Source organism: Athene cunicularia (genome assembly GCF_003259725.1).
Source record: "Athene cunicularia isolate RWA chromosome 1 unlocalized genomic scaffold, athCun1 chr1_part1, whole genome shotgun sequence".
NCBI lineage: Eukaryota > Metazoa > Chordata > Aves > Strigiformes > Strigidae > Athene > Athene cunicularia.
In genome coordinates, this window is record NW_020799091.1 from 12,865,539 (window position 1) to 12,879,987 (window position 14,449).

Below are 14,449 nucleotides of genomic sequence, written 5' to 3' on the forward strand. Positions count from 1 at the left end.
ATATATATATATAAACCCAAGAAAAATTCCATAAAATAAAGACATGGGGTTTTAACAAATAATGTTTTAGTCTAGCCAACTTGAGGAAAGATTCAGACAGTAAGACACACAGAGTTCTGACTATCTGCTTAAAATGGCAAATTTCAGAACAGCTGAAGAGCCTGTCTTCTGTTGGCACCTCTACCTTCTCCAACACCAGCTACCTGAGACAGCTGAGACTGAGCTGATTTCAGTTTGCTTTATAGTCTGTAACTATTAACAGCAACATCTCTCTTATTGGGAGAGAATTTGCTGGATCCCAAACAAAAACATCGGGTAGCTAGAACTCTATCTGATATAACTGGCCTAATCCTAGTCTCTAATATGATATAGTAGTATGTAGTATTGATATTGTCTTTATAGTGTTCCCCAGGTCACTGGAGTGGGGGACTACTGCAGTGTGTTACATCTCCTTCTCTGTCAAGGGTTGATGTTTTCTTTCAGAAGAAGCCAGAGACCTATGCATGTCCCATACTGCAATACATATAAAAGAGACAGTTAAGAATTAGCAATAACCATAATTTTCAGTATACATTGGCATTTTTTTCACAAAAGCCAGTTGATGCTTCTTCACTTATAGCTAAGGAGTGCAAACTGCCAGTAAGGCAGAAGGTGTCGAACCATCCCCTTGTTTCTGATTAACTCTTTATTTCCATCAAAACCTACTGGTGCTCTTCCTAGTGTTAATCCTTTCAGCACTCTGTTGTTTCACATACCTCTTAAACTGCATAAAGTCATTAATCAAATAAAGATTACAAAAATATCATGGCATTTCATCTCTTGTTGAATATAAATGTGAAGTGGATATGCTTACATTTTTTAATTGTTTGAAAGATTGCTACCATTTCAAATTAGAGCCACTGCCTCTTCCAAAAATGGTAAAAAGATAGAACAAAACACACAAAAACATGCAACTAAAAGTAAGAGTTGAAATTTCTACTATAGAACTAATCCTAACACATTGGATAGCACTCCAACTCACTACAGATTACTGTGCCGTCTGGTGTAGCCACTGCATTTCCATAAGGCACAACCACAGTGTAAGTTAGCCTAGCTCCAGCACAGTCAGTCTGTGCTTTTGCAGGACCAAAAAAAGTCTTATTGGATTTACATAAGCAATAGAAATTCAACAAAGTACTCTGAAGTCTGAAGAGATACTGAGATGGTATCTGGGAATTCAGCAAGAAGACTAACCTACCTAGGCTCCTGAATTATACTCAGCAGGTTAAAACAAAATTTTATTCACACAACTTTAATTCGCTGAGTGTAGTTAGCATTTGCAGTAAAATCCAAGTGTTCTAATGCTTCTCTTGTAACTCTGGTTTTTTTTATAGCAACTGTCTACTGCCAACTCCATAAGTATTGCAAAGAGCCACAAGGCTCCTCCTTTCCAACTCAGATCACTAGATTACGAAGTCTGTCTTGTTCTTCCATCCTCTGACTTCACAGTCATGATTTTTTTTCTTGGATGTGCAGTGCACATCTTCAAAAGGATGGATGAAAAATGATGTCTACATGTGAGGTGCCTGATGATGAGACATTCACTTGCAATGTGGAGGGCAGAGGATTCAGTGTCCCCTGTGCCCCTGCTCTGATTCATATGTTCATTAACTGTGGATCTAGAATGGGCACTTCAAGAGAGGGAGTTTAGACAACCTAGTTTTGGCATTTCCCATAGGCCTAATATGCTAACAGTTCTTAAACATCACCTAATTCCTAAACTAGTCCATTGACTTTGTAAGAAATGTAGGCAGTAAATTAGCATGAAAAATTCCATTCCTTGAGCTGGACATATAAGATTTAGTTTTTGCAGTACTCAGCCTCTCAACAGATAAATCCATTTTCTGACTGTCTGCTTATGGCAGATGTGTCACAATTTAAGTGGTTAATTTCACAGATCCCCTGAGAAAAGAAAAAGCAAATGAGATTTTTTTTTTTTTTTCAGCAAGACTCAGTTTGAGTTAGAACAGGTAGATTCATTATATTATATTGTAAGTCTCAAACTTAACCCTAGACTTAAATCCCTAAGACTTGACACCCATTTGGATACAGAAGTTAGACAGGGTGGTGCCTAAACCCAAGAGTCCCACTGTAGTAAGTGTCAGTCACATCATATTTTAGGAGCCCTTAACAATATACTGCTCTATATTTTTAACAAGGTCACTGGAAGAGGTTATTTGACTAATAGACCACTGTTTAAAGCATTAACGACAAAGTGGGAGATATAGGAGACATCTTTCTGAGCCCACAAACTAACTCAATCCTAGAACAGGGACCTAACCATTATGGTGATTAGGTGAAGAAACTCTCTTACAAGGTTCCTCTTTAGAAGCAATTGTCCATATGTGTTCCCAGACATGATAAAATCCTATAATGCAACTGCAAGGGATGACCCACACACAAACTGCCAGATTATGGTCAGCTACTGAGTCACTGCTTTTTAAAATAGTAAAACCATGTCTGATCATTACTTGAACTTTATTTTTTTAGCCAGTGTCAGAAGAATTTCAGAATGGAGAAGGATTTGGGTATATTGTAGCCTTCAGACCCAATGGAACACGTGGCTGGAAGGAAAAAATGGTGACATCTTCAGATGCCTCAAAGTTCATCTACAGAGATGAAAGTGTGCCACCTCTGACTCCTTTTGAGGTGAAAGTTGGTGTATACAACAACAAAGGAGACGGTCCCTTCAGCCCTATTGTGGTCATCTGCTCAGCTGAAGGAGGTCAGTTAAATATGAAGTTAATTTCTATATTATGAATTACATTAAGCTATTTTTATATAATATGTTCTATTATACCATGCTTTTTCAATCTTAAATTTCAAAGTTCTTTGCAGAAGTTCTAAGTTACACTAAACATGTTTTGCAGAGAAGGAGGTGAACTAACTTGCCAAGGTTAACCAGAAAGCAAGTGACAAAGTTCAGGAATAGACTTCAAGCCACATCAGTTCTAACCAAAAAGAATCTTAATGAAGGTTCATCTCATATATGAAATCTGTAGTCTAAATTTAACTTAAGATGGCCTGCTCTTACAATGAGCAAAGAAAGGCTGATATTTTATAATATTTCTGAGGTTCATGATGCATTTTTTTATTGGTTACTCAGACAATAGCTCAAATACTAAATAAATTCACTTATGAATGTTCTTTTCCTGGTTAATGGATGCTAAAAGTGCACAGAACACAATTCTGTTCTTATTTTTATTCATTCTTTCTATTGTTTTCTATCTTTTTAGTTCATTAGTATAACAGTTCTGAATTTATGTTGATGTACAAATATTCAGTGTGAATTATAAGAATATTTGAGAAGAAAAAATGAAAAATATTTCTTAAAAATTTCGGTGTCAACTTGATATAACTCTCAACATTATTTTGTGGGGGGAAAAAAAAAAAAAAAAAAAAGTAATTTGTACTATTAAAAGAAGTTGTTTTGTATTGACAGAAGCCAGTGCATGGAAATTTCCATACACTCAAAAGGTAAATAATGTTATCCACAGGAATATTTTAAGCAGCTCCTTTACTGGAAGTCAAAAATTTCAGTTCTTCTTTCCTATACTATCTTTGAGTTATCTCACTGTCTCCTACTAAGAGAATAAAGTACAATCCTCGTACAAATGGGAGGAATTTCATACTATCTCTACAAAAATGTAGTGTGAAGATAATGGTAATTTATGTGAAGCAGGAAAACATTAAATGTTATTCCATATTAGCCCACAATAAATGTGTAATTTTGGAGCCATGATGTAGCAGAGATTATCTACTACTATTCTCTCACAGTAATTACAGAGGTTGGAAATGCTGGTTTTGCTAAAAGCAGTTCCAGTAATTTGTTTATGTTCCACTGTTTGGATCAGCATTACTAAGTATTCGTATTATTATAAAAACAATTACATTTTTAAATATAAAAATATTGCCGAGTACACCTTGGAATTTTTACATCTGACTTCCTTGTTCTTCAATGGAAAATGATACTGTGAGACCGATGGGATGTTTTTATTATTTAACAATTTCATACTCTAATCAGAAAGTTCAATAAAAGTAGAGTTTTGCAAGGGAAGGGAGACAAAAACCTTAATATTTTGGGGGTGTTTTAATAGCAAAAGATATTTAACAAAAGCTGAATCTAAATTTTAATAAGTAGTCCTTTGCTTGTTATTTGAACGAGACTGGAAATGGAATAATCAGTAATATATAAATCAATTTTTCTAACATTTCTTTTAAAACATGAACTTTACAAATTATCTTAATCAAATTATTAAAATTAACTTTCTTTCTGCGCTCCCAGAGACTATCTCTATAAAAGAGTTTTTCTGATTATAATTCAGTTACTTGAAAGTACCTAGCCATCATAACTTTACTAATTCAGTTTCTGTATGTGTCTGTACATTAGACTTTCCTTTGGCAAGAGGAATTCTATGGGCCTAAAGACTTTATAAGACTTATATTTGAGGAAAAAATATGGGATGCTGTGACAATAGAGTGCAAAATTAATTTATAAAAAGCTTTTCTCCAGAATAACCTTAGGTGATATACTGAAAAGTTAAAGGAATAACAAAACAGTTTATTACAGATAAATTACGGGCAGTATGGAGACTGAAGACAATAGACATTTTAGCTTGTTAAGAAAAGAGGAGGAACTGCTTTTGAAAGTGGCATGGACTTTCACACTTAAGGAGCTAAACAACTGAAGGCACATTTTCTCAGGGATTTCTACTGAAAATGAGATATTAAATAAAGATTGACAGTACAATATATTATGTTCCATCAAACCCTTAGTTTACTTGCTTTTCACCACACACTCAATTCACTGCTCTGCAAACATCTAGAATAAAAGCCTAGGATAAATTGTTAAAAGTTAAGGAAACTATGTCATGTATTAAAATGTTTCCCACATCTGCAGATAGATCTACAATTGTTTACTGGCATAACAAATTTGTTTAAGGAAGTCTAAAGCCTCTGTGAAGCACACAGGAAAATACTCAAAAGTTTGCATAGGACAGGTTCTAGACAAGAAAGAAATTTCTTTTTATTAAGAATTAATGTATCTTTCTTTTCTATATGACTGTGGCTGCATATTGTGTTCTCTCTCCTCTGCATTCAGAGCCCACTTGTGGTAGCTCTGAGTTGTGCCTAGTCAAGCAGCTTGGCAGGTGGTACTAAGATATTCCCCTCTGTGAACACAACTGACTGCCCTCTGATTACATAATGTCTCTGACAGAGGCAAAAATCTTAAAAAACGACCTTCTGAGTAAAGAATCTCAGAAAACGTGAGCAAAACACAGCGCTTTCTCAGAAGTAGAGAGGGGCTAATCCTTTTATCTCCATCTCTAAGTGAGATACTTAGAAGATATGATACCAATGGTTACTGAGGGATCGGTAATGGTGATAAGCCAAAGTTCAAGTGGGGAAAAAGCCTCACTGGTTATAGATGTTTTAAGACAATTCTTCTCCTTCATTGGCCTTTTGACTTCATAGGAAACATCACCAGGATATAGCTCATGCGAGAGACTATCCAGGAGCTAAAGATGCAAATGAATGTAATGAAAGGATAGAGAATAGAATGGAGAAGCAGATGAAAAGGTTGTACAAAACTTGCTGGATAACCCAGGAGGAAAGTAAGCAAATGTGACCCCCTGGAAAACATGGCTTAATGCAGTTGAAAAGTTTGAAGGAGTCTTTCATGAAAAACTTAGGAAAGGAAGAAAGCAATCAAGGAGAGAGGAGGAAAAAGAGACATCAGATGTTTTAGTAAAGTAAAAGAGATTATGAGAGACAGGGACCAGCTCTGAAGAGGGAATGAGGTTGATACACACAAGATGCAGGATAGAAAAAAAGATGCACGATTATCTTCAATCAGAAGGGAGAACAGAAGGACACAACTGATGTGTTCCAGCACCAGGGGAAGACAAGCCTGAACCATAAAGGAACCCCTTAATAAGAGACACCAGAGCACATGTAGAGCACAGCAAGTCAGGCTGCCTGCTGGAAGAAAGGTTGGAATGAGCAGGCCTGAGGCTGGAAAGGAGCATGAACAGAGCAGGGATCTGACTGTACTTCCTGCCAGGAAAATAATGGTATCAGATTCGTGCTAGAACATACCGAAACAAAGCACTGAGCTTCGGGAACAGATGATTTTGATCCACAGAGAATAAAAGTTGTAAAGGCACAAGATATTAAAAATAAACCACTGAATAAAAGCAGTGTAAGCACTGTTTATTTTAGCATTTATATATTCTCTGGAGATTTTTCTTGATGACTACATCCCACTTAAATGCTGAGGTGTTAAGAATGCCAAGACTATAAATACAAGCTTTCAGTATCAGGGAAATCTTATACACTGTGTGTGTATGGTTTTAACTCAGTGGAAGAGGAAAACTGGGAAGATCAGAAATATAGCTATGGAGAAGGAACTACCTGAATGTGAAGATACAATTGCACTAAGGTGGAAAAGGCTGTACTGATCAGAGTGATGACCCCATAGGCTTGCTTTAGCAAGCATGACTAGACACAGTATGAGCTACATAGGAAACACAAAATAAATTTTATAATGGGTGTATGTCACAACATGCTGATGATGTGTTAACATATCAGGAAATACAAAACCAGTGTTTGGATAGAACAGAATATCCTTGGGTTCCATGTCATTTCAGAAAAGGGCAAAGAAGCTGGGAATCTAACTAGAGGTCAGTTGTTGATTGCCCTGATAATTTTTGATGTTGAGAAAGACCTTTTTAATTTTAGATAATATTAGGGACACTGTAATTTATGAGAGAATTTAGCTGCTCAGAGTAGTTTGGATAGTAAATACAACTAATGACCTTGTGTTCCGGCTGTGATAATTAGCATATTCTTTACCCAGTACTGACTAACTCAGAAGAAATAACAGTATTACAGTCTTGTTTTGATGAATAATTAAGACACTGTAGAAAAACTGATCATAACAAATAACAGTAAAAGTCATCATTAAATAGCAGGAAATTCTTTAATAAGCTGGAATTAACAGTTGAGACTAGAAATGAAAGTGGTTTGGTATGTCTCTGAGCCAAAGGTGTAAAATCCACCTAAAGTTTATACTGCAAGAAATGTTATATTTCTAACACATTACATGTGAGGATCTAGAGATGTACCCACTAAAAGGTATTCAGAATAAGTTAAAAGTTTACATAATGAAGTCCAAGTAATGAAAATAATAAAAATTACACAAGTATTGCCAAAAATTAAGATGAAAAAAGATATTTTTTTTAAGTTAGAAAATTATATAAAGCATGAAAAAATTTGAAGTAAATAAGGTATAAAGATAATCAAGGAATGAACCAATGGTAATGAAATATTTTATCATGTCTTTTGAATAAAGATGATTTAGAAAGAATAGCTAATAAGAATGTAAAAGTCTGCAAATTTTTACATCTGTAGTGAAAACTTCAGGTATTAACAAGTGCTCAGAAATTCAACCCTTTCCAATTCAAGTAATGCAGAACTTGCTCTTCAAATGTACCATAAATTAAATTTAGTCTGTTTTTTCATTCATGACTGCCATGGATGGTGAGAACTAGTCCCCTTTATATGAACAAGGACCTGGAACAAGATCTTTTCCATCCCAAAATAATTAAAACAAAGAACAGTTGGCAAAAATAAATTTTACTTAATTTATTGAGAAAAAAAAATAAATCTATAGAAGTACAGGGAAAAAAAAAAAAAAAAAAAAAAACCAAAAAAAAAAAAAAAAACCACCACAACTTTACCACCAGACTTGTGAAAGGCTTTAAATATTAGTCTTAGATCATATATATTTAATATTTGTAATGCGAATAGAAGAGCTGGTTATGATATTGCTGTTATGACAACTTCAGGATGCACCATCAATAGAGGGAAGGATCTTAACAATACATAGGAAAAATGTGAATTAGAGGACTGGAGGAAAAGGAACATGAATCACATACAAGTGTTAGATCATGTACATAAGGAGTAGTAACAACCTAGTCCATTACAAAATGGGAACCTAATAGCTAGAACCTACATACAAGAAAAACTCAAATGTTTTAATTTGTGTCAGGGCATCATCTTGATAAAACTGTCACAAAGTTTTGCTAAAATCTTATCTACAGTTCTAGTTGTTTGTGCTCAACAAAGAACTCAAGACGATACAGGTTCAAAGGATGAACAGGATCATCAGGAAATTAGTAGAAAATAGAAGAGCTCATTTCTTTTGTCTTAGTGAAAAAAGGCTGTTTGTATAAGATGCTGTCTGAAAATCAGGGAAATTATTAGGTATGGTGAAGTGTTTTTAAAGGTAAAGAGCAATGATGCTACATGATTTTTTTAGCAAATAAAACAAAACAGCCATTCTTTATCCTTGAAGCCAACTGGCCAAAAAGACTTCACATCTGCCACACTTGAACACTGTCACTCTCCAGTTTGTGGCTGCATCCACACACCTCCTGGGAACCATCCCTGGCCAGGCACCAACATATTCCTGGGCATATTTTGGGGCAGCGTTAATTGGCCAGAGTCAATGCTTCACCACGGATCATGCTAACTATTTCATGCTATGGGCAACTGTATGCCCATGCTCAGGCTGGTGCCTTGTCTCTCTGTCCCTGATTAGTTTACAAGTATAAACACAGCCTGTCAGCACAAGAATAAATATGGATTAGCATACATGTAGTATAAAAATAGGTGAGAATATAAAAGGAAATAGAAACAAATTTCTGGGAGAAAGAGGGAACCCAGCTGATTTCAAGATGAGTTAGGCCTTTTATAAAGGTTTTTAATGATTGCCACAATGGGTGATACAGAATCAGTTCTGTTAATTTCAGTATCTATCTTCTCCTTCAGGCACCTCACAAAATTATCTTCACAAAACTTGAAAGTTCTATAATTTTGATAAACAGTGTAGTGACTACTACTAAAAACTTCTAGATATGAAATAGAGTGCCCTAAACAGTACAAAGTAAAGCCTAAAGACTCTGTCTTGCTGTTTAAAAACTCCTGAGGGGCCCCAGATGCACTCCTGTAATACATACAAGATGTAATAATACTACATAGCTTTTGTTCTTGCTTCCTATGGATTTGTACTAATTCATCAAGCCAATGGAGAACCAAAGCTCTCAGTTATCTGAAAGGCAAAGGACAATGTAACAATTTTGTTCCTTCATAACTTAAAGAAGTTTTGCATCAGGACAGCTAGTGGATGACCTGATATTGAAAAAGACACTGCAGAGTGAAGGATTGTTCTGGTCAGGCCCATCTCCCCTTGCTTTTCACCCTGAGCTCTTACTTAAACAAACTAATAAATTACACTTTCCATTTCATTTAGAGGAAAGAATATGCAATTGCACACTTCTAAATACAGCCTCCATGTCTTTAATTAAAATCTTACATTCCTGAAGTGAAGTCCTGGGATTCATTTCTTAGGTAAAGTTGAGCTACTTGGGGTTTAGGCGAACCTGAAAATTAATAAATCAACAAATAAGCTGTAAACTACAGTGGAATGTTTCCTGTTTCTGCCAGATGATCCATCAGGAGAGATCCTGTAAATGTTCATCTAGAGCTGTCTCCACTGATTTTTTTAAAGAAATGTAAGAGTTTATTAAGCATTCCTTTGATTATTGGCATTAGACCCCATGGGAAGTCAGATGTGCAATCAATATCATAGGCACATCCCCTCCTCATGTGTTGAGGATAACTCTGGCTGCCATGTCACTTGGTGAAAATGAACCATTTATATTCATGAAGATGACAATGCTCCCCTAAACTTTTAACCTTACAGAGCCTGCATTTTATCAGTCTGCTTGTCCAGCTTCTACTCATGTGCCAAGTTAAGCAATCCATGTGTAGGTAACACACTTGTACAACCTTCATGAAATAAGGCAGCTCCTTATTCTGATGTGACACTCCACTGTGTAATAAATCCGGGTAATGCCATGGAGAAGGGAGAGACACAGAAGGAGGTATATTGTGAGAAAGAGTGCAAGAGAGCAGCATTACAGGAGCAGTCTTCAGAAGTTTCACCTGACAAGTCAGGTATTTCACCACTAAATAAAAGAGGTTCAAGGCAGAGGTCAGCACTGCAGGGCTGATTACTGCTTCATTGCTAGCTCATGTCCTCACCCTTCTAATTTTTCTCTGTTTTAAAGACCTCTGCAAAGTCACACTGGTCAGTGAAAATAGGAAGAACTTGAGGAAAAGTCCGCAGGCCTGTCCAGGAAACAATCAGTCACTTCATTCTTGTTTTGTTTTGTTTTGTTTTGTTTTAAATCAGACATCTTTTCCATTTCTAGCACAAGATTCTGGAGGAAGTCTTATCATGCAGGTAACCACGCCACCAGAGATCTGGTGGAGTCCCCAAACCAAGGACACATATCATACAAGCTTAGAGGTGGAACTGAACATAACGTGTCTTGGCTTTTCTCAGGAATAGAAACAGTTTACTGCAGGTCCCCTAATTTGGAAGATAATCCTTATGGCTATTTCCAGCAAGGAAGCAAATGCTACCACTTTCTTCATCTACAGGTTCACACAAGGTTCACACACTCTTTGTGATTTTCCTTCTGATACATCTCTTCTGTGGATTTTTCCACAGAAAGTAATTATTACAGTCATGGGTCCTGGACAAAGTCCCAAAATCTTAACTGTGTAGAACTGCCTGGACTCATAGTGCAATAACCCAGTCTGAAGTTCTTAGTTTCAAATAAGAACTCAGTTTTATGAATTAGGGAAATGTGTAAAAATCCTTTCTGGAGTCAAATTGAGAAGTGAATGGGAGTAAATTAAGTGATTGGATGGAGTCCTGACAAAGTTTCTGTTCCACAGAACAGTTAAAACAACATAAACATGAATAGACCCTTAGACTTGTTTTTTTAAGTTAGATCATGTGTAAATCTTTAAGGATGAAAATTCCAGAAAAACAGATCAGTTTACAGTCATAAATAGGGAGAACACAATGAGGGCTAGTAACTAACCCTTCTTTCTCTTACTTGCCAATATCAAAATTAAGGATTCCCTCTCTGAACATTAGACCAATACAAGTAGTGTAATTCCTTGTCCTACTTTATTATAGCCATCCAAAAGATCTACAGATTGAACATGTTTCCTTGAAGTGTGATTGCAGCAAATTGAACGACAAGGTTTGGTGGATATTGAACACAGCCAGCCCTTTGAGAACTTCCCATTTCATTCAATCAGGGAATACTAAAGGGACAATTGAAGAAGTTGGCCCTTTTATTTTTATTTTTTTTTCCAAGCAGTATGACCTCAGGCAGACACCTATAGTTTCAGTATACTGCCAAGATATTACGAAAAGGATATGATTATAACGTCAGTGACCATTAGAGAGGAACCTAATGAACCTTAAAACTTATCATTAGTTTTAGACACACAGGATAAAGCATGACATTGGAGTGAACCATGGACTGTATTATATCACTAGAAATTATATGGTCCTCATCTTATCTGAATCAATAAAAATTCTATTTAGTTTCCATAAACTTTCAGACAGTCATAATATACCTTATACCTAAATATATAATTTCTGTTCTTGTGCTGAACACTTGCATTCTCAATGTATAATATCAGTGAAAGTACAATGAATATTTTCTGGATTTGTAAGAAATGCATTTTCTTCACATAAAAAAATTAAACTATTTCTACTCCATTTGTTGAAAACAATTTTAAAAGAAATCAGAAAATATTCTGTGTTTCTATTCTGAGCAATACATAAACCACTCCTAGTGAATGCTATGAAGAGGAAATGATTTCTACAGTTATAGAAAGTATAAAGGCTGCCAACCAACATTCTGTGTACATCTCAAATTATTTATCCCACTGCAATCTTTTCTGACAACAAAGTAATTGCTTCAATAATACAAAAACTAGAAAATAGTTCTTGCCACACAAATCTTAGTAGCACATAAAATAGAAAGCAGGGTATAACTATTGAACAGAAAATCATATTATGAGGAATATATTTTTTCATAGCACAGTTCTTTCAGTATTGAATTCAGATCATTTCACTTACTCCTGGAGATTTTTTTTTATTCTCTGTTACCTGAAAAGTTCCATAAATATTTTATACTTATTAGTAAACACATTGGTGGAGAACACCATTTTGTATCACATCAGAAAATCTTTTTTACCTTAGAAATAAATAAAAAAGATCAAAAAAGATCTGAAAACATTAAAAATCTGACATCAAAAAGGATGAAAAATTTGTACAAGCCATGTTAAAGAAAAAGCATAGGACAGCAGTGCCAGAACAATGCCTACAATATGATCAGAGAAAGAAGGGTACTGATGAGTCAAGACTGATATTAGGTATCTTACTACAGCAGTTTGATCACTAAGAAAAATGTACCATTTTAACTCAGATTGTTCTATAAGGAAATTCCTTTTCTGTAACCCTGTTAAATGAGACCCCCCAAAAAATTTTTAGAAAGCTCTTTGATGTGTCTCCCTATAACATAAGCCAAGACCTCTGCTTGACCTTCAAGAGCAGATCAACACACCAGAAAAGTAACGAGGAACATTAGGCCAAGGAAGAAATCACAGGGTCTGCGACTGCAGGGGAAATGTGAATTCACCCTTTTGCTGAGCACACTAACTTCACTGGCATGGTGGAGAAATGCTGCTATTGTGTGCTTCACTGTTTGTGTTCAAGCCTTGTCTCCACAGCTTGTGTTAAGGAAGTTTTCAGTGATGTTTAGGTAATAAAGCAAAAGATCCTAAAGATTTCCTTAACTCATGCCATTGATATGTGACAATTTTGGGGCACTCTTCACTCCCAGTGCACTAGCTGCTGATACAAATCGGCGGTATGCTCAGTGGCCTGTCACAGCATATCTCTACATTTACCCAACTTCCCAACCACTGAAAGACATTAGACCTCTGTAAAGTGTTCAGTGATATGAGTGTGCAAAGTAAAACATGCCTGTGGCAGCACTGCTGGGCAGGTGTGACCTGTAAAGCATCCTGCAGCCCTAAGGCTCCAGCGTGCCCCCTGGCCATACCCCAGCAGCTCTGCAGGACACCTGCCCTGGCTGGAGAGCAGGGCAGGTGCCCTCCGCTCCACACAGTCAGGAGGTCAGGGCTGCAGAGTGTCCTATGAAGAGCATAGAGTTAGAAACATGACCATAGGGCCAACGGTAACAGCACATGTAATCACAGAGTCACAGAATCATCTAGGTTGGAAAAGACCTTGAAGCTCAGAGGGACAAATCCTGGGTCTTAGTGCTTTCTTTAGAAAAGTGTGCATCCCGGGCATAAAAGAGTAAATGCTTCACAGCAGAAAGAAGATGGCATGCCCCACACACTGGTGACTGTGACTTCAAGGACATAGTAACATTGCCCTAAAAATGTCTTTTACATAGCATTTCACTACAGCTTGGAGTATCACTTCTTACTTGGTATAATCCTGAAGCAGGACTGACTGAGCACCTTAGCAAGGTATCACTCATCCTGAACTGACAGGATGGCAGTAAAAAGCCAGGAAGAGAATGAATGCTCCATTTACTACTGAAGTTAGGTTGATCAGGGGCTATGAAAGGGGTAGAGATGTGGGGGGTACATTTACAAATGTTAAAGTGGGTTTTTTTAAATCATAGACAAGAGATTCTGTCACAGTTTGCTGCACCCATCATCAGTGATATTATTGATGTAGCATGACGCAAATAAAGAAATACAACACTAATAATCTCTTCATTTTATTCAGTTTTTCATGTTCCCTGTATGTGTCATACCTTCTTGTAAGTATTAAGGTAGAACAAAGGAAGTAAATGACAGTTTCAGACGGAATGGTTTTGATAAATACAAGCTGTTACAGTGGAGGTTTATTGTTTCAATTTTTCTTAATACAGAACCCACTGCTGCTCCCATCGATGTCAAAGCTACAAGTTTGTCTGTATCAGAGATTCTTGTTGCGTGGAAACATATTAAAGAAAGTCTAGGAAGACCACAGGGATTTGAGGTATGAACACAGAATATCATAATGAGAAGTCTTGTTGCTTTTTCTAGCATTTCATTCTGTTAACATGTGCAGTAGTGAAACTTCAATCGAAATTATGCTCAGTTTAGCATACGTATCTGTAGAACAATGGTCACAGATGTAGCACTGGAACATCTTTTATTTGTTTGTGCTTGAAAACTGTTCAACACCAGTTCTTAAAACATCTCTTAGACACTTCAAAAAGAGCTGAAAGAACTGCAGGTGACCCAGCATACCTCTTTCACAGTCTGGGGAAGATTAGGTATTGACTGTTTCCAGCTCTAAGTGACCGGTTCAAACTCATTATTTACTGAGAGCAGTGAACACAGAGAAAGGAAAGTGCTTCTGCCATCCATGCACCCTCATCCCGCAGCGGCCGGGGGACATCTGCTGGGCAGATCACAAAAGGTCAGATGTCAGGAGGGGAAGCAG

General features: G+C 36.5%; 1 protein-coding gene across 10 annotated transcripts in view; it reads left to right on the forward strand.

Annotated features, from left to right (window-relative positions):
• The window catches only part of CNTN5 (contactin 5), a 673,480-nt gene that overhangs the window by 644,465 nt on the left and 14,566 nt on the right, over positions 1–14,449 (forward strand). For 9 of the 10 annotated variants that reach the window (XM_026847687.1, XM_026847705.1, XM_026847677.1 and 6 more), the window contains 2 exons: positions 2,530–2,764; positions 13,890–13,999. In XM_026847687.1, the coding sequence (XP_026703488.1) occupies positions 2,530–2,764; positions 13,890–13,999 (345 nt within the window). Of the gene's footprint in view, positions 1–2,529; positions 2,765–13,889; positions 14,006–14,449 lie in introns of those variants that run through there. The other variant, XM_026847757.1, reaches the window with a different exon arrangement.